The sequence below is a fragment of the Sphaerodactylus townsendi genome, linkage group LG01 (assembly GCF_021028975.2).
Source record: "Sphaerodactylus townsendi isolate TG3544 linkage group LG01, MPM_Stown_v2.3, whole genome shotgun sequence".
Lineage (NCBI taxonomy): Eukaryota > Metazoa > Chordata > Lepidosauria > Squamata > Sphaerodactylidae > Sphaerodactylus > Sphaerodactylus townsendi.
In genome coordinates this window covers 176567468-176586488 of record NC_059425.1, presented here as the reverse complement: position 1 = coordinate 176586488, position 19021 = coordinate 176567468, and the positions used below count along the sequence as shown (strand labels likewise).

General features: G+C 45.5%; 1 protein-coding gene across 4 annotated transcripts in view; it reads right to left on the bottom strand.

The window, feature by feature from the left end:
• Positions 1 to 19021, bottom strand: part of AGAP1 (ArfGAP with GTPase domain, ankyrin repeat and PH domain 1) — a 426302-nt gene that overhangs the window by 57765 nt on the left and 349516 nt on the right. For all 4 annotated transcript variants that reach the window (XM_048500437.1, XM_048500447.1, XM_048500456.1 and 1 more), the window contains 3 exons: positions 9869 to 10023; positions 7449 to 7539; positions 251 to 473 (listed from right to left, as the gene is read on the bottom strand). In XM_048500437.1, coding sequence (XP_048356394.1) covers positions 251 to 473; positions 7449 to 7539; positions 9869 to 10023 — 469 coding nt within the window. The remainder of the gene's footprint in view (positions 1 to 250; positions 474 to 7448; positions 7540 to 9868; positions 10024 to 19021) is intronic.

The window sequence follows — 19021 nt, the reverse complement described above, 5'->3', positions numbered from 1 at the left end:
GGTCCTGAACATGTTATTTGCCCTCCTGCCAACCCCACTCTGTCACTCTGAACTCTCTGGAGAAAAGAGAGCAGAATGTAAACCGAGAGAAGGACGTCTCCTTCAAGCATCGCACTCCAACACTTCCTGTGTCTTCACTCTAGACAGTGACAACATGCCTGGTCTTGCAGTTTGAACCAAACAGTTCACAAGCCTGTTCCTGCAGTTTGAATCAGTTTAAAAACTTGCCTTGTACACTGTAACAGCCTACCTTGTGGAGTCTGGGGAGGGCTTCATGCGCCCCTGGGTCATTTCTTCCCACACACTGTTGGCCAACTCATTCCCAATGGAGGACATAACTTTGATCAGCTCAACAGGCCAGTCATCCAAGTCCAGGGATCGGACGCGTGACAGATGCGTGCCGAGGTTCCGATGTATCCCTGAGCATTCGATGCACATGAGAGCTCCCAGATTTAAACTCGCCCAGTCAGGATCTATAGAAACAAAGAACAGAAGGAACAAGGTCTTTTAAAAATGTGTATTTTTTCAGTTTTATTTTGCAGCACCAAACAATATACAAAATAACTCCCCAACAGATTTTCCCTTCCCTACAAGTTGCTCATCCTTGGGGAAACTTATGCATGCTGTAAGTGTGATGAAGTGTTTAGAATGTTGCACTGCTATTTATTTATTTATTTATTTATTTATTTACTTACTTACTTACTTACCTACCTACCTACCTACCTACCTACCTACCTACCTACCTACCTACCTACCTACCTACCTACCTACCTACCTACCTACCTACCTACCTACCTACCTACCTACCTACCTACCTACCTACATTTATTTCCTGTCCTTTACCACAGTCTCAGGGCGGGTTGCAATAATAACAATACAACATCTCATCCAACAATGGTAAAATCATAATAAAACCCCATCCTAAAAACCCTGAACACTCTCAAATCTCAAACACCCACCCACCAAAAAGGGAGGGGTGTACAGACACCTCGAGACCGCCCCCCCCCCCCAGTGTGGGGAGTCAGCCGGACTAGGATCTGGGATCCATCTCCCCAAAGGAGAGGCCCAAATGAAGGCATAAGTGAGTCTACAAAGGGAGAGGCTGACCTTTAAATAAGAGCGTCCCAGCTTATCAAGAGATTTAAAAGTTGAAGCCAGCAGCACCACGAATGCAGCCCAGTAACGAAGCAACTTGTGCCCTTGGTATGAAATTAATGGCATATTTGAAGACTGCTCCTTGCCGTAGAGTCAAAATTGAGGTGGCTACATTTTGTGCCAGCGGAAGCCTCTTGATTTACCTCAAGGACAGCCCCACATACATCGCCTTATTATAGTCCAGTCAACTCATTGGAGACAAAATTTCTCAAGTCTATTGTGACTGGGACTTTGTATTAGAAGTGATAGAATCACCTGGTGCCAGGTTACCAACTTATCCAGCTGTTTGGGATGCTTTTCAGTTTATTCAGTCTGCAGATGTGGACAGAACCTTTGGATGCCTGAGGCCTATTGCCTGCTGGGAACAGGCTGTGTTGCACCCACTTCTAAAGAAACCTACCCTGGACCCAGGAAATCTCAGTAACTATTGACCAGTTTCAAGTGCTCTATTCTGGAGGAAGGTAATTGAATAGATAGTGGCTGAACGCTTCAAGCTTTCCTGAATGAAGCAGATTGTTTGGATCTTTTCCAGTTCAGCTGAGTTATGGGACTGAAACAACCTTGGTTGCCCTGGTAGATGACCTGAACTGAGAGATAGTTGATTCTTTTGGACCTCTCAGTGGCTTTTGATACTATCAATCATGATATCCTGCTGGACCACTCTTCCAGGCTGAGACATTTTGCTGTGGTTCCGGACACACCTGGAGGGTAGTTTTCAGAAGAACAAAAGACGAGTTTGGATTTATACCTCACCTTTCTCAACCGTAAGGAGGGTCAGAGCAGCTTACAAACCCCTTCCCTTCCTCTCCCCACAAAAGACACCTTGTGAGGTACGTGGGGATGAGAGAAGTCTGAGAGAACTGTGACTAGCCCAAGGTCACCCAGCAGTCTTCATATGGAGGAGCGGGAAAACAAATTCAGTTCACCAGATAAGAATCTGATGCTCAGGTGGAGGAGTGGGGAATCAAACCCAGTTCTTCAGATTAGAGTCCACCACCCTGAGGGACTGCTGCTCAACCCCTTGGCCCTTGGGGGTCCTGAAAGGCTCCATCTTGTCACCTACACTCATTAACATCTACATGAAACCGCTAAACGAGATCATCTAAAAATTTGGCCTTGGTTGTCACAAATGTGTGGATGACATGCTTCCGGCTTGTCCAAAGGAGGCTGAAGAAACCAAAAGTGGTGTTGGGAGGCAGTTTTATATTGGATGTGGGCTAACCAATTGAAACTTAATCCCTACAAGACAGGATTACTACCGGTGAGCAGAAGGTTTGATCCAGGATTCAAGGTGTCACCCATTCTGATGGGGTTGCATTCCCTTAAAGCATAGGTGTCAAACTCACAGCCCTCCAGATGTTATGGACTACAGTTCCCATGATGGGAAATGTAGTCCATAACATCTGGAGGGCTGCGAGTTTGACACCTATGCCTTAAAGGAACAGCTCTGTGGTCTAGGAGTGCTTTTGGATCCAGATCTACTGCTGCATAAGCAGATGGTGGCCGTAGCCTCTTACTAGATTTGACGGGTTAGCCAGCTGTGGCCCCTCCTGGGCAGCAATGATCTGGGCACTGTGCTGAATTCCCTGCTTATATCTAGGCTGGATTACTGCAATGTGCTCTATGTGGGACTATCCCTGAAAAGCATTCAGAAACTTTAACTGGTACAGAGTGCTACAGCCAGAATGTTGACTGGAGTGGGTCAAGGGGCCTTATCATTTTAATCTTCATCAACCTACACTGACTCCCAATCTGTTCCCAGGCACAATTCAAGGTGTTGGTGTTAACCTTTGACGCCTAGGTGGTTTGGGATCAGTATACCTGAAGGGTGGCCACCTTCCGTAGGAACATGCAGCCATCTTTGGAGGTTTCGGGGGGCCCTGCTTTCTGAGACAAGGTTGATAGCAACCTAGGAGAGAGTCTTCTCAGTCAAGCCACTCAAACTGTCCAACTCCTTCTCCAGGAAGACTCATTCATCTCCTGTTTCCATCCTTCATTTTCTTGATTTATCTGGCATTCCCTGAAGGTTCCCTGCTTCATGCCCAATATTTTAATTCTTCTTTGTAATGTTTTGGATATGTATCTTAGCTTCAGTTTTAATAATGTGTTTCTGTTGGTTAATGGTTTTTAACATGTAATTTTACTATGGATGTTTTTAATTTTTTAGCCACCTCGGTGGCCCTTATAAGGAGAAAAAGGAGAGATAAAAGGGCTGCCTTCTCCTTTATGAACCGACCTGTCCACTCTTTTACGGGCCTGCTTTAGGTGTCCCCCGCCATCTGAGGCTTGTAAAGTGAACCTGAGAAAGCGCCTTCTCAGTGGTGGCACCAAAACTCCCTCCCCGGGGAAATTAATCTCTTTCCCTCTACAATCTTTTGCCAGTGGGTGAGGGGTTCCTTGTTTTGTTTGATGTTACTGACCCTCCTCCCTTAATAAGTTATATGTGCTTTTATTGAAGTATTTGCTTTTCTACAATTTATTTTAAATATTGTTTTAACATTGAAATGTTTTACTGTACACTGCCTTGGGAATCCTATTTAAAGCAGAATAGAATGTTTTCAGTAAATAAAAATGTATGTTTTGTAATTAATAAACAAATAACAGCACAAATTAGCGTAAGTAGGTGAGGAGTACTGAAGAGGATAAAATATTTCCACATTAAATGAAGATGGAGAATGGCTGTGTCAACTTGACCCTGTCAGGAGCTTTTAGCCTATCATATAATGCCTCACAGCCTTTGAATATTTTCTGCTCTATGTCTGCCACAAAGAAACTGGTCTCTTCTGCCCCAATGTAAATGAGCTTTATCTGCTTGCTATGATAGGCCCTTTCCGCACATGCAGAATAATGCTCCTTCAAACCGCTTTCAATGCTCTTTGTAGCAGTGCAGAATAGCAAAATCCACTTGCAAACTGTTGTGAAACTGAATTGAAAATGCATTATTCTGTGTGTGCGGAAGGGGCCATAGTGGTAATTTCTGCTTACTCCTCGGTTGGATATTGGAGGGTAGGGATGAAGGATGGCTTTAGAATGGCTTTTTCGGTTGTTTCCCCAAAATATAGACATGTACCCGTAATTTAAAAATTCCCAGCATAGGATTCAAAAATTTATCTATGAGTGCTCTTGGTATTCAGTGGGAAAGCAATCTGTCTTTCAGGCCTTTACTGCTTTTTAAAAATAATGTCATTTCATTGCTCTCTCATGTGCAATACTTCTAATGCTGCAGGAACCGACATACGGAGATTTCCACAGGGCCGAGCGGCAGAAGGTTCTGCAGAAGGAAGCGAAGGCACCTGCTGTGGCCGTACGCTGAGTTATTAGAGGGTCCTTTTTTTACACACAACAGTGGCAGAATGTTCACGGACCTACTGAATAGTGCAGAGCCCTTTTGCCATATTCAAAGATGGCATATCACAGCTTGATTTTTCTTCCGTTTGATTTCAGAAGCTTCTAATTGTTGCTTATGAATTGTTGATAAAATTCTGGCTAACCCCGTTCTCTTATACTCTTTCCCCCCCAAATCTGCTTTTCTTGCCCCCCCCCCCTCTCTTTTCCAGGCTGATTAACAGGTCCCTCAAGACTGCATAGAAAGCATCCCATCTGACAGCTGCTGGGGCTTGTGATAAAACTTCCTCCTCAAAATGAGAATTGGCATCCATTATATTGTCTTCTTCTACCTTTTGAAATTAAAATTCAGTGTCGACAAGTGAGAATGCCTGACTGGTAAGAAGAAGGGTTTGGATCTGTACCCCGCTTTTCTCTCCTGCAAGAAGTCTCAAAGGGGCTTACAAACTCTTTCGGCCCCACTCCCAACAGCAGGCACCTTGTGAGGTAGGTTAGGCTGAGAGTTCTGAGAGAACTGTGGCAGGCTGAAGGGCATCCAGCAGGCTTCATGTGTAGGAGCAGGGAAACAAATCCAGTTCACCAGGTAAGAGTCTGGTGCTCATGTGGAAGAATGGGGAATCAAAAGCTGGTTCTCCAGATTAGAGTCTGCTGCTCTTAACCACTACGTCGTGCCGGCCTTTCTCCATAAGATGGGGAGCCGAGAAGTGAATGCCGGAATTATGTAAGGCCTCAGTTGGCTCCACATGAATCCTGAGGCAACACTTCAAGCTTTGTGCTGAAAGGGTCTCTGCAGCCTGTCTTTGGTCCTGCTAGGTACTTTGATGTCACCTGTTAGATCAGGCCCACCTGACTGCCTGGTCTTGTTCTATGGGACCTACTGGACCGCCTTCTGTATTTCAAGGCCTGGGCAATGAAGCAGCACCTCCTTCCTTTCTGGGGAAGGTCAGTTGTTTGCGTTTGTTCAATGAAGACTTCCACTGTTCTCGTAGAAGTGGAAATTCTCCAGGGACAAAGATGGAAAAAGACAGAGGCAGGAGCTGTGCTACTGTGGCAATACGGAGAGCAAACTGAGGTGTTTTTTTTTAAAAACAAACAAACTTTGGTTTGCGAAGGTGCCTGAATTTTGGTGCCATGGAAAATGAAATTTGACCAAGGTCTCTGTAAATGAGGACGCTTCCATCATCTGGAAGGGGACCGCAGAGATGGGAAAAAGAGAACAAAAATGCCAAAAAGTTGCATTTGCAGAAAGAAACAAATCTTACTGGGTCATACCTCTGAAGACACCAGACAGAAAATGCAGGCGAAACATTAGGAGCAAAAACTACCAAATCACGGCCACACAGTTCGCAAAATGCGCAACAGCCAGCTGTTTTCATACCCATCCCAGGCAGAGACTCTTGAATGCAGCCAATATATTCTTCCACCAAACTGATTGGCAACAGCTTGATGAGATACTATGGATTAAAATCCTTTATAGCTGCTAGTGGGACGGTCCATGGGTTAAGTAGCAAAAAACTAATTACTTACAACTAATACAGATGTAGCCATGTACACTACTAGCATTTTCTTAGAACCTTCCTGGTTAGGCAAAAATAGTCCTGGCGGCTGACCTGGCCCCAACTATTCAATGGTGAACAGGATATGAAAATAAAGTAAGAAAAAATTAACATCCTTTTTACACTTAATGTACAGTGTATTCAACTTTCAACTGTTAATGTCTTCATGACTCTCAAGAATGCCTTCATGGCTGGGCATTTCGACTATAAATCTGGTTCTGACCTGAATGTTGGATGTAAACTTCGCTACCCTGTTTCCCCGAATATAAGACATCCCCTGAAAATAAGACGTAGTAGAGGTTTTGCTGAAGTGCAAAATATAAAGCATCCCCCGAAAGTAAGACGTAGCAAAGTTTTTGTTTGGAAGCATGCCCGACAAACAGAACACAGAAAAATAAGACATCCCCTGAAAATAAGACATAGCACATCTTTGGGAGCAAAAATTAATATAAGACACTGTCTTATATTCGGGGAAACACAGTAGTACTGTGCACCAGCAAACGTATTTATCATCTGCAACTGGGAAGAAAATACAAAAGCAGTTTCCTCTATGAAATTAAACTGGAAGAAAGAGGTAACTTTAGAAACATCCCAACATTTTTAAAGACTACAGATGCTTCCTCTTCCTAGAGCAGAACACTAGCATACTAAACTGAAAAGGAATATGAAATTTAGAAAAAAATCTCCCTGCCCAATATTGCTTCAGATCAGCACAGATGGGGAAAATATGTAGAGTTTAAGGGTGGCAAACTCTAATCTGGAGAACTGGGTTTGATTCCCCACTCCTTTACATGAACATTAGACTCTTATCTGGTGCACTGGATTTGTTTCCCTGCTCCTACACAGGAAGCCTGCTGGGGTGACCTTTGGCCAGTCACAGTTCTCTCAGAACTTACTCAGCCCCACCTGCCTCACAAGCAGTGATGGGATTCAAATAATTTAACAATTGGTTCCGGTGGTGGGATTCAAATAATTTAACTGGTTGTTTACAAGCACCATTTTAACAACCGGTTCTGCCGAAGTGGTGCGAACCGGCTGAATCCCACCGCTGCTCACCAGGTGTCTGTTGTGGGGAGAGGAAGGGAAAAGGAGTTTGTAAGTGAGACTCCTTACAGGAGAGAAAGGCAGGGGATAAATCCGAGTTTTTCTTCTTCTGTCAGTACAGATTTAAAAAAAATATGTCTCTAACCTAATCCAGCAGTATATGTTAATCAGGACTGAACAGGAAAGCACCACACAAAACAAATTCTATTATGAGCGTGAACTAGTCAAAAGGTACATGAAACATAATACCGAGAGGGCACAGGAACGCCACACTATAGCCAAGACACAGCGCCTGGGCTTTGTGAAGCTGAGGGTAACGTTCCTTGTGTACAAAACAGTTACACTTACTTTGTGCTTCACAGTCCACACAGCGAGAGTTGCCTCTGATGTTTCTTATTGACTGCAGGGCCATGGCCTCATTCTGACTTGTCAGTCGAGACTGCGTATATTTAAAGAAACACACACACACAACGAAGACGTAAGAACCTGAAGAAAAGGCTCAGACAACACCACTGTCGGCTGTGTGAAAAAGCAAAGAAAGGGTTCTGAGGAGGGCTGGACGAGCGTGGCTGTGGAACGTGAGGTCTTTGGCTCGCTGCTTTCAGAGTGGAACCTTTGGCGTCTTTAAGCATGGCAAGCCAGCGTCTGATATGAGCCGCTCGTAATTTTCACCCAACTTTCCGAGGGCTGAAGCTTTTCTTGGGCTCCTGGGGGCACGAGAGGACTGGCTATCTGGCGTATATCTAGAGTCGTCAGAAGCTGGCCGGTCTGCACAAGTTTAACTCCCCACCTCTGGACCTACAGCCGTATCCCCATCCTCTTTTTTAAATTGCGCACAAACTGAAGAAAGAGGTATCTTGGGAGGCCATTCTGCTTTCATTTTATGGCTATTTGTGGTTATTAGGGGAATATCAAATGATGGCAAACAGCCATTTTATCACCAAAAGCTCAGAACTGATCTGACAGCTGGCATTAACAAATCGCTCTCCAAAGTGGCTGGCCGGTGACCTCTACCGCGACCCGGAGAAATAATCTCTATAGAGAGTAACTTTCACTCTCCCTCCCAGCGGAGCAAATCCAATTCTCTGATTATGAACTTCTTGCTATAGAGGTCCAGTGGAGCTGAGGAAGCGCTTTGTGCGAGCTGGTTTCTAGGCAAACCACGATGTGGTTTCCTTGGCCGTTAGAAATCTTAAACTGGTCGTCTGCTCATTTTGTTTCATTCTAAGTTGCGGCTATAAAACGTTTGCTGAGTCACTAGCGTAATTTGTTTTATTTATGCGTACATTTTGTACATTTTAAAAGAATGCTTCGTTTTGCTGGCCAATGAGTAATAAAAACGTTAAGGCTACTTCCCTGGCGTCAAAAGAAGACAGAGCGTGAAAATACATTCAGAGGCACAGATTTCGGCACAATGATGGCGTTTCAGTGAAGGAAAACTCACAATAGAAAGGAGCCATTGAACCCGATCTATAAATCCCAGTCCAAGTTCACTGTGATTGGCAGCATAATTGTATGCGTGTTTACTCAGAAGTAAACCCTATTATGTTTAATAGGGTTTACCCCCAAGTAAGTGTCCACAGGGTCCCAGAGGTACAGCTAGCCACAACTAGCTTTAACAGGATTGGGATCTGAGGATAGAATTCCATCAAAACTTCCTAAATTCCCAGCTATTATTCGATAAGAAAAAAAAAATGACGGCCATCTACTGACAACCAAAAGGCCAGCGCCAGATTTTGTAAACATCTTCAGCAGATTGGTTGTGGTGGGTTTTCCGGGCTGTGTGGCCGCGGTCTGGTAGATCTTGTTCCTAACGTCTCTCCTGCATCTGTGGCTGGCATCTTCAGAGCCACACAGCCTGGAAAACCCACAACAACCAGTTGAATCCGGCAGTGAAAGCCTTCAACAATACATCTTCAGCGGATGTTTTACCATCATTAGCAAAGACAAGTTTTTCAGGAAATAATGCAGTTTAATTCATTTTTTTAAAAAGCCTTTAAATGATTTTTTTTGTAGATCTCCAAGTAGAAAAACAAACTGTGGATACATTTTTAAAGTGGCAATCACAATTAATTAATAAAATTGGCTATGAAATATGAAAACTATGGATAACATTGAATAAGTAAAAAAGAACCTTTAAAAATCTAAGGCTCATTCCACACATGCAGAATAATGCACTTTCAAACTGCTTTCAGTGCTCTTTGAAGCAGTGCAGAATAGTAAAATCCACTTGCAAACTGCTGTGAAAGTGGTTTGAAAACGCATTATTTTGCCTGTGCGGAAGGGGCCTCTGTGTATTCATATTCCAGGGGCTGGTGACAGGGCGAACCCAACCAGCCTCCAAGGAGACTTCTTCCAGCCTATGGAAACGTCCTCCAGCTTAAGGGCCCCTTCCTTTGGAGGAAGACTTAAGTTGGAGGAAGGAATCAAACTTTGCTCACAGTGCAATCCTGGGCACAGTTACTCTAGTTCAGGGGTCTGCAACCTGCGGCTCTCCAGATGTTCCTGGACTACAATTCCCATCAGCCCCTGTTCATGGGCTACAATTCCCAATTGGCCATGCTGGTGGGGGCTGATGAGATTTGTAGTCCATGAACATCTGGAGAGCCTCAGGTTGCAGACCCCTGCTCTAGTCTAAGCCCATCTATTTCAGTGGACTTTGACTGGAGTAACTCTGCATAGGGTTGAACTGTCAGTGGAATGGCAGGACAAGTTTTCTCCTCTGAAGACCTGCAAATGGCTCAGGACGTCAATATTGAGCATCTGACCTTATTTTTGCTGCTCTCGCACGACTGCAGGCTGGCCAGAATCTGACTCTCGATCGCTTGCACCCAGGCATCTCTCTCTTCGTACGTTGTCGCTTCAAAGTGCCAAGTCTGACCAGTAAGGGACACAATGATAAATTCAAAGTTTTCTTCTTGCTCTGAAAGATAAAGGGGGGAGAGGAAAGAAAGTTAGGAACTGAAATTTACTTTTAAATGAGGCAGCAAGCTGTTCACTCTGGACCAGAATACATGCGGCACAACTAAGCTTTGAGGCTCAGGCGACACGCCATATCAAGTCAGGCACTTCCACATACACACACGCAGCAAATAACGCACTTTCAATGCACTGTCATTCCACACAGTGGCCTTTTCTGTAGGACTAAAATAAAATGTTTTGAGGCAGGAGATAAAACAGCTGAGGAGTCCCACAATGTTTTAAGCCCAGAATGTTTTATTTCCTGCGGGAAAACGTTTTAAACGCAGCCTGTTTTCTAGCGATTCTTTCGTTGAAATTTTTTCAAAATGTTTTGGCTCGTTGTGTGTCTCTCTTTAAAATGTTTCCCACGGCTCTCTGCAGTTCCTGGACTTCCTCCTCTGACATTTTCTGAGCTCACTCTCATCATTTTGCCTATTTATTTTCATCAGGTTTTTTTGGGGGGGGGGCGGTGTAGTGGTGGCTATCGTCGAAGCTTTGAATGCACAACCTACGAAGAATCACCGCATGAGGCTTTGAAGAGCTGAGGCATCAAAGAACAAAAAAATCGACGGAACGAGCACAAAATGGCAACCAGGAATCATTTCGAGGGGGTGAGTGTGAACAAACTGGGGTGTGTGTGTGCGTGTGTGCGCGCGCGTTGAAAACATTTTCATTGACTTGCGTGGAAAAGGTCAGTAAAATTTATTTATTTATTTATTTTCTTAAACTTTTATACCGCCCCATCCCCGAAGGGCTCTGGGCGGTGTACAACACAAGAAAAAACAATGTGAAATAGCTAAAACATTTAAAAGCAGCGATAATCGTAAAAAACCCCTTTCTAATAAATATATAAGAAATCTCAATAAGATAAATGGCGCTCGACAGTCTATTATTAAAATTCCCTCCCCTCCCCCGAAAGGGAGGAGTGGCGTCCAGTATTCTAGTTTTAAAATTCCCTCCCCCTCCAAAAGGGAGGAATGGCGAGTCTCATTGGATGACAGTTGGCCCAGATGTCAAGGGCCAAAGAAGGGGGGGGGGCACCATCAGCGGCTCCAAAGGCCCGGCGGAACAGCTCCGTCTTGCAGGCCCTGGGGAACTCACCGAGGTCCCGCAGGGCCCGGATAGCTGGAGGAAGAGCGTTCCACCAGGCCGGGGCCAGAGCCGTAAAGGCTCTGGCCCATGTGGAGGCCAGCTGCATCGCCGAGGGGCCAGGGACCACCAGTAGATTGGCCTCAACTGATCGAAGAGGCCGTGCAGGGACGTATGGGGTGATGCGGTCTCGAAGATACGAGGGTCCCAGGTGGGAAGTGGATTAAAAGTGCATTATTCAGTGCGTGTGAAAGTGCCACAAATCCCCCACTCCCATTCCTTCTCTTCAGTTGGAACAGGGGAGACGGACGGGGCTTTTTCATGGATCAGTGGCAGGTGGGGAAAAGGAAGTCACTATTCCACTCACCTGCACAAAAGTTGGGGAACAGAGACATATTTAGTGTGCCGTATCCGTGCCATATCTAATGGGGCACCAGTATGAACTTCTTTATACTTGTTTCAAATTAGCACCACTATTTTCACACATAAAAAATTGGCATGAAGGTTTTGTTTAACAGAACTCACTTTAAGCTTAGTTAATACAAGTCTGAGTCATTGGGAAAAACAACAAGGCAGTTGTCTGAAAGTTGTAACTGTTATTCATTGAGAGGACTTCTGTACAAGCACATATAGGGACAGAGGTTGCGTAGGCTGGCCACAGAAATAATAGCAAGCGAAGAAGAAGAAGAAGAAGAAGAAGAAGAAGAAGAAGAAGAAGAGGAGGAGGAGGAGGAGGAGGAGGAGGAGGAGGAGTTTGGATTTACACTCTCTCCTGTAAGAAGACTCAAGGTGGCTTACAAGCTCCTTTCCCTTCCTCTCCCAACAACACTGTGAGGTAGGTGGGGGCTGAGAGAGTCCTGAGAGAACTGTGACCAGCCCAAGGTCACCCAGCAGGAATATAGGGGTGCGGAAACACATCTGGTTCACCAGATAAGCCTCCGCCACCCAGGTGGAGGAGTGGGGAATCAAACCTGGTTCTCCATATTAGAATCCACCTGCTCTTAGACACTACACAACGCTGGATTTCGAGAGAAGAAGCTCTCTTGAATGCTCCTCTGCCTCCCTCTGAACCCGAGAACAGGACAGTTCCTGCCCAAATGGTCCCGTGATTGGGATGGGGCAGGACCACAGCTCTCTTGCCACCGGTGCAGGACACATTCCATTTTCCACTTGTATGACAAGAACAGGAACAGCCAACAGCGGGGAAGGAGGGAGGGATTTGTGCCTGCATGGAAGACCACTCAATGAACAACAGTTACAGGTGAGCGCAATGCTGTCTTTCATCTCCGTGGCCTTCTGTGCAGTCCCACATTGGGAGGGCAGCAAGCTCATTCCCAACCAGGGAGTGGGTGTGAGGCTGTTATTGAAGCATTGACCACCAACATCAACAGAGTCAACATCTTTTATTAGTATAGTTATTAGCACCACTGAACAGTGAATGTAATACTGCTTTTCCCACAGATACATCCAGTAGAGGTGGGATCCAACCAGTTCTCACCACTTCTCTAGAAGTGGTTACTAATTTTTTCGGAGTGCCGAGAAGGGGTTACTAAAGCAACCTCCCTGCCCAATAGGGACTGGAGGTGCATGCGTGCGGCGGCGCCACTGTTTGAATCCCACCACCATCAGAACCTGTTATTAAAATTTTTGGATCCCACCACTGGATACATCTCATCGAGAGTCAACATCCACTACATAATGCTGGATAAAGATGGAAGCAGAGGACCACATAGCTACCCTACAGATGTCAACGATGTTCATGGCATATAGGAGAACAAATGATGTAGCCTGGGAATACATGGAATGAGCTCTGATGTTCAGCGGGAAATTCACCTTGGCAATCGAGTATGCCCTAACTATTACCTGCGCAACTCAATGAGACAATGTTTGTGTGGACACCTCTGAATTCTGGTGAGGACCCTTAAAACAAACAAAAAGACATATATCCTTCCGGAAAGATGCAGTCCGGTGTAAATAAAACAATAAAGATCTGTGAAATCAAGTCTCTGTAAAGTTCCTTCTGCCTCAGTCATGGATGTGGAAAGAACACAGGCAAAATAATGTCTTGGTTCTAGTGGAAAGATGACACCACCTTATAGGTGGTCTGAGCACTGCTTTCTTCATGGATCTTCAAGAATGGGAGATCACTTCTAAGGGCCCGCAAATCTCCAACCCTTCTGGTGGAGGTGACTGCAGCCAGAAAAGGGGTTTTGTATGACAAAAATGTCAGTTCATAAACTCAAAAGGTGATGAGTTAACGCTAGGAATAGTCTAGTGCAAGGGTCTGCAACCTGCGGCTCTCTAGATGTTCATGGACTACAAATCCCATCAGCTCCTGCCAGCATGGCCAATTGGGAATTGTAGTCCATGAACATCTGGAGAGCCGCAGGTTGCAGACCCCTGATAGTGGGACACAGGAGCTTGAAACAAAGGATGGACAACCTCTTCAAAAATCTTTTACTGAAAGGATTAGAATAAAGCCAACGGCAGTCAACAACCAAGTGAAATGCCGAAAGGGCAGCCAACTGTCATCTAACGTTCTTCCATTCGACAGGCCACCATCTTACAAAAACAATAAGTATTCAAACACAGATGGGTCAATGCCCTTAACTTTAGCCTGATCAGCAAACTTTTGCCGTTTTGATTCACAGGACCTCCAAGTGAAAGTGCAGATAACAATACATCACAAACCCCTGGGGGCCATTAGTTTATTGCAGAATTAACCATGCTGCCATATGAAGGGAGGGGACATTGTGGTGCAGTACCTGATCCCTGTGCAAAAAGTCCTCCTTTGCAGGAAAGAGGGGAACCCACCCTTGGGCCAGTATCCTGACTGCAGAAAACCAAGAACTCCAGGGCCAGTGGGGGGCTACCAATATGCAAGATGTCTTATCCATCAATATCTTCTCGACTACCTTGAGTAGAAGTGCGAATGGGAAAAAGATGGGGAAAGATATATGGGAAAGTCGCATTCCTGGTGAACTGAATCCCATCTCCCAATGATTTGCTCTGGAGCAATACTTTGCATTTAAGAGCAAAGTGAACAAGTCTACGTTGGGTTCCCTCCATTTTTGGAACACCTGGTGTAGCTAAAGTAGACTTATGGACCAGTCCTGGTCTGCCACTAGCTCCCTGCTGAGAGTGTCTGCTAGAGTGTTCAAGTGACCCTCAATAGGAATCACAGATAGGTGGACTTGATCTATGGCCCACAACCACAGCAGGTGAGCCCAGTGGTGGGATCCAAAAAATTTAGTAACAGGTTCCCATGGGGGTGGGATTCAAACTGTGGCGTAGCGCTAATGGGGTTGGGTGGGGCATTCCAGGGACAGGGCATTCCTGGGCGGGGCTATGGCAAGGACGCAGCTGTTGCGCCGGTCCTTGGGCGGGAAACGAATGCACGCAGGCGCAGGCTGCCACGCACGCCAGTGCACCTCCTGCTAGACTGCTTCAAGTTCTGCGAGCTACTGCTGAGAGGAGGGGCGTAACTAAGGAAAAATCACGTGGCAAAATCACCAATTAGTAACCCCCTCTCGGCACACACAAATAATTAGTAACCTACTCTTGGGAACCTGTGAGAACCTGCTGGATCCCACCTCTGGGTGAGCCTCTCTGCAGAGGTGGATGGATGTAGTTCTTTCTTGCTTTAGGATATAAAATTTGGTCCGGGTGTTGTCTGTTGCAACCTGGATGCCTTGCCAGAGATGTTGGTTGTAAGGGAAACAAGAACAGATTCGCCAGCTGCAGTTCAAGCAGATTAATATGTAATGTTGATTCATTCGGGGATCACTGACTCTGAACATAATGTCCATCACAGTGCCCTCCTGCCCCAGCCCCAGAGGGAGGCATCTGAGAACAGGTGATCATGGGAGGGAGTTCCAAAGGATACCTCTTGCAACAGGTTAGAAGTATTGTGCCATCACTGCAGAGAGTTCAGGCTCTGTCTTGGGATAGATAACTTCTTATATTAGCAGTAGGAGCCTGGTCTGAAATGTCTGGAAGAAACGGCTGCTTTGGACAGTGGACTCAATGGCATCATACCCTGCAGAGGTCCCTCCCCTCCCCAAACCCTGCCCCAAACCCAGACTCAAACCCCAGATCTCCAGGTATTTCCCAACCCTGAGCTGGCAAGACCAAGCACAATTGTTTAAAAAGGTAATCGCTTAAAAATTGAAGCCACATATTCATTCATTCCAAGTAGGTAAGAGCTTCCAAAATACCAAAGTTCTAATTCAACACATACATTTCTGACTATTCATGGATGCCCAGACATCTGGGCTTCACAACTGAGTTACACACGTTTCTATTGGTTATCTCTCATTTGTGCGATGGCCCAATCAGGACATACGTCAGCCTTAGCTGGGCAGGAAGCCTGCCTACTTCCCTGTTTGCAGATCATCATGCCCTAGTACAGGGGTCTGCAACCTGTGGCTCTCCAGATGTGCATGGACTACAATTCCCATCATTCCCTGCCAGCATGGCCAGGGGCTGATGGGAATTGTAGTCCATGGACATCCGGAGAGCTGCAGTTTGCAGACCCCCACCCTAGTAGACCAGAAGGACATCTGCAAGATTATAGCCAGGTTTCCATTCCATGTTTTTATTTGAGGCTGATCAAGAAGGGATGCTGTGCCTTGCTCAGGTGAGCTGCAATAAAACTGTCCTGGACAGGTTTCGGCTGTGTGTGCCACATATGTCCTCTCACCCACTGTTAATCATGCACAAGAGAGAGATTCCGATTCCAAGCTTCCAGTTTCAGCTTTGAGCTCACGGGGGACAATTTCTCTGGTAGTGTTTTCTCCAAATGAAGTAATGATAACGCACCGCTCATCAGTTGAGTGGGGCAATTGCTACTCTCCAGGGGTGGGGGGTGGGAAGTAGGTAAACAACCCCATCCATGAGCAAGATACTTTCTGCAAGGATTTGGGGGCTTGTTAAAGTCATCTGTGGGGTCTGTCCTGGTTAGTATTTGGTTGGTTGACTTCCAGGGAATACCAGGGACACTGTGCTGAGGAAGGCAACATTGAACATTGCTTGCCTTGAAAACCCTACTGCCGTGGTAGCGAACCTATGGCACTCCAGATGTTCATGGCCATGCTGGCTGGGGCTGATGGGAGTTGTAGTTCATGAACATCTGGAGTGCCATAGGTTTGCCACCACTGCCCTACTGGGTCACTATAAATCAGTTGAGGATCAACAGCACTTTACACACAGAGAATGTCATCTAGGGACGCCCCAATTCGGTCAGTCATATGAAAAGTGCTTTGTGCGCACGTTCACATACCCACACAAGACCTACGAGGACCTCCTCGGTCAGGTTCAGGAATTAAAACTAAACGGTTAACTTTTTAGCTGGACAATATTACAGCGTAAATCCCTGTGAGCCCAATCACAACATTTTCCAAGTTTAACTGTTATACATGGAAAGGTCCCCTATAATAGTATTTTAGCATCATCAACCTGTCAAAACCAACCTGCCCAATTACCTCCAACTGCATTAACAACAGTGAACACGGCTCTAATTGTGTCCAGTTTCTATGCAGACGAAGTCCCACAAGGCTAATTTTGTCTCCTTGGGGACAAGCAGCTCGGCCATCAAGCTGATTTTGCGAGGAAACAGACTCATAACACCAGTCCAGGTTGTCACCATCCTTTATTTTCTTTTTCTCCCTCTAAAAGGTTAGTGGGCCAATTAGTCATCAGTTATGCGCTGGGAATCTAGCAATCAGAGGGTTAATGGGCTGGAAGGGCTCTGCATGAGAAAGACAGCGCAAAGTATATGGCAGCCATTTTTATGGGATGCAGAAGAAACATGTGCCTCATAATCAGATGGAAGCATCCAAATTAGAAAGCAATTGCTGAAATTATTTCCCCAGCATAAACAGAAATTCAACAACGTTTATCGGCGCTAGCGATCACATCAACTTTATATCGCACACGGCACATTAAGGTGAGATTGTCTTCATTTCAGGAACAGTGGGTATCCCGACCTAAAACCCAAATATTTCTCCAGAAGGATATTTTTTTACTCAATGTGTTTTTGAACTCTCAGAGGTCCAAATTAGTCAGGGTGGTCTGGACTAACTACAGTAGTTAATTTGCATAAAACTACCCATGGATATATTGTCGAAGGCTTTCACAGCCGGAATCGCTGAGGTCCTGTGTGGTTTCCGGGCTGTATGGCTGTGTTCTAGCAGCATTCTCTCCTGACGTTTCACCTGCATCTGTGGCTGGCATCTTCAGAGATACTCTGGCATCTTCAGAGATCCTCTGAAGATGCCAGCCACAGCTGCAGGCGAAACGTCAGGAGAGAATGCTGCTAGAACACGGCCATACAGCCTGGAAACAACACGGCACCTCAGTTACCCATGGATATATTCTGGAAACAGAATAGGAAGCACACAAGAGCTTACTGGTAACAGAGAATATTGAAGGGGGGAAGTAAATAGGAGCTTTGAAGTTTTGGCTGTATATGGATGTTGCGTGTTATGTGCCATCAAGTCACTCTCAACTGATGGTGACCCTTTAAATGAATGACCTCCAAAAAACCCTTTTATGGACACCCTTACTCAGGTCTTGCGAACGAAAGGCTGCATCTTCTGAAGGCTGAGTCAATCCATTTCATGTTTGGTCTTCCTCTTTTCTTGCTGCATTCAACTTTTCCTAGAATTACTGTATTTTCAGTGATTGGCTGATTGTGTATAATGTGATTTCTGCGTAGCGGGGGCTGAATGTCTGTCACAGCAAGATTTCTTGCATAGACATGTTTCTTCAAGCCCGCTTTCACTTTTCATTCTCCCCTGCTGGAAAGTAATTCACTGCTAACATTAAACTTCTAATTCTGCTTCACACTAGACCAGGGAGATCTAACCGAGAGTGCAGCATACAGCGCCCGTTGCCCTGGACATGTCCCCTCCATCCACAACAAGCCTCCCTGCTCCCTCGCACTACTTTGCATAACTTCCCCCTTGCCGCCCCCCCCCTTGCCGGCTCCTTCCTGCTTCTCTAAGTGCACATATTGAGAGATCTATATTTCGATCTCTTGATATAAAATAACAGAAGGCTATGGCAAGGCCCAGTTCAAGGAAGGTTCCACCCCATCTCCCCAACTCTGCTTCAATCCTCCTGATGATCGGGCTTTTAAAGCTTCATTTCAGACAAGCCTCTCCCTTCTCTTCTTTTGCAGAAGCAGCAGCCAGAGAGAGAGAGAGAGAGAGAGAGAGAGAGAGAGAGAGAGAGAGAGAGAGAGAGAGAGAGAGAAGGGGTGGGGTGGGGTGGGGTGGGGTGGGGGAGAATAGCTTTAATGTTGAAACTTCCCCATGTGATGAGATCTTTAAAACTTTAAAACTGCTTATGGGTGGAGCTAAGAGAACCGGAATTACTAGAGCCTGTTTGAGGCTTCAACAAGCTGCTGTGGGGTAGGCACTGGGCTGCCTCCTTGCATGTAAATAGAGAAATGTGAGGAAAACCTTCTGAAAGCCCAGTGCGCAGAGAACAGCCTTGAGGTAAGAGTTCCATGGGTAATGGCCAGTGTGGACTAACAGGGACATCATCAAACATTACAAGCTGTGTATGTTTATCTCCACATACTTTTAGAATATTTGATCTAGGTAATGTTTTAGTCATGCAGAGTTGCAAACATTTTAAGTGCTGTATTTAAGGTATGCTTTTATGTAAGATTTAAGGTATGCTTTATGTAAGAATGTTTTATTATTATTTATATCGTAAAATGGCAGGCAACTTTTTATTCTCATGTATGCTGCCCTAAGCCCCACCTGGGCGGGGTGGGTGGGAGGGATATTAATATAATATAATAAAATGAAGAAAAATAAATTGCTATATTGGCAACAGACTATCAGTTCAGCAATGGGCTC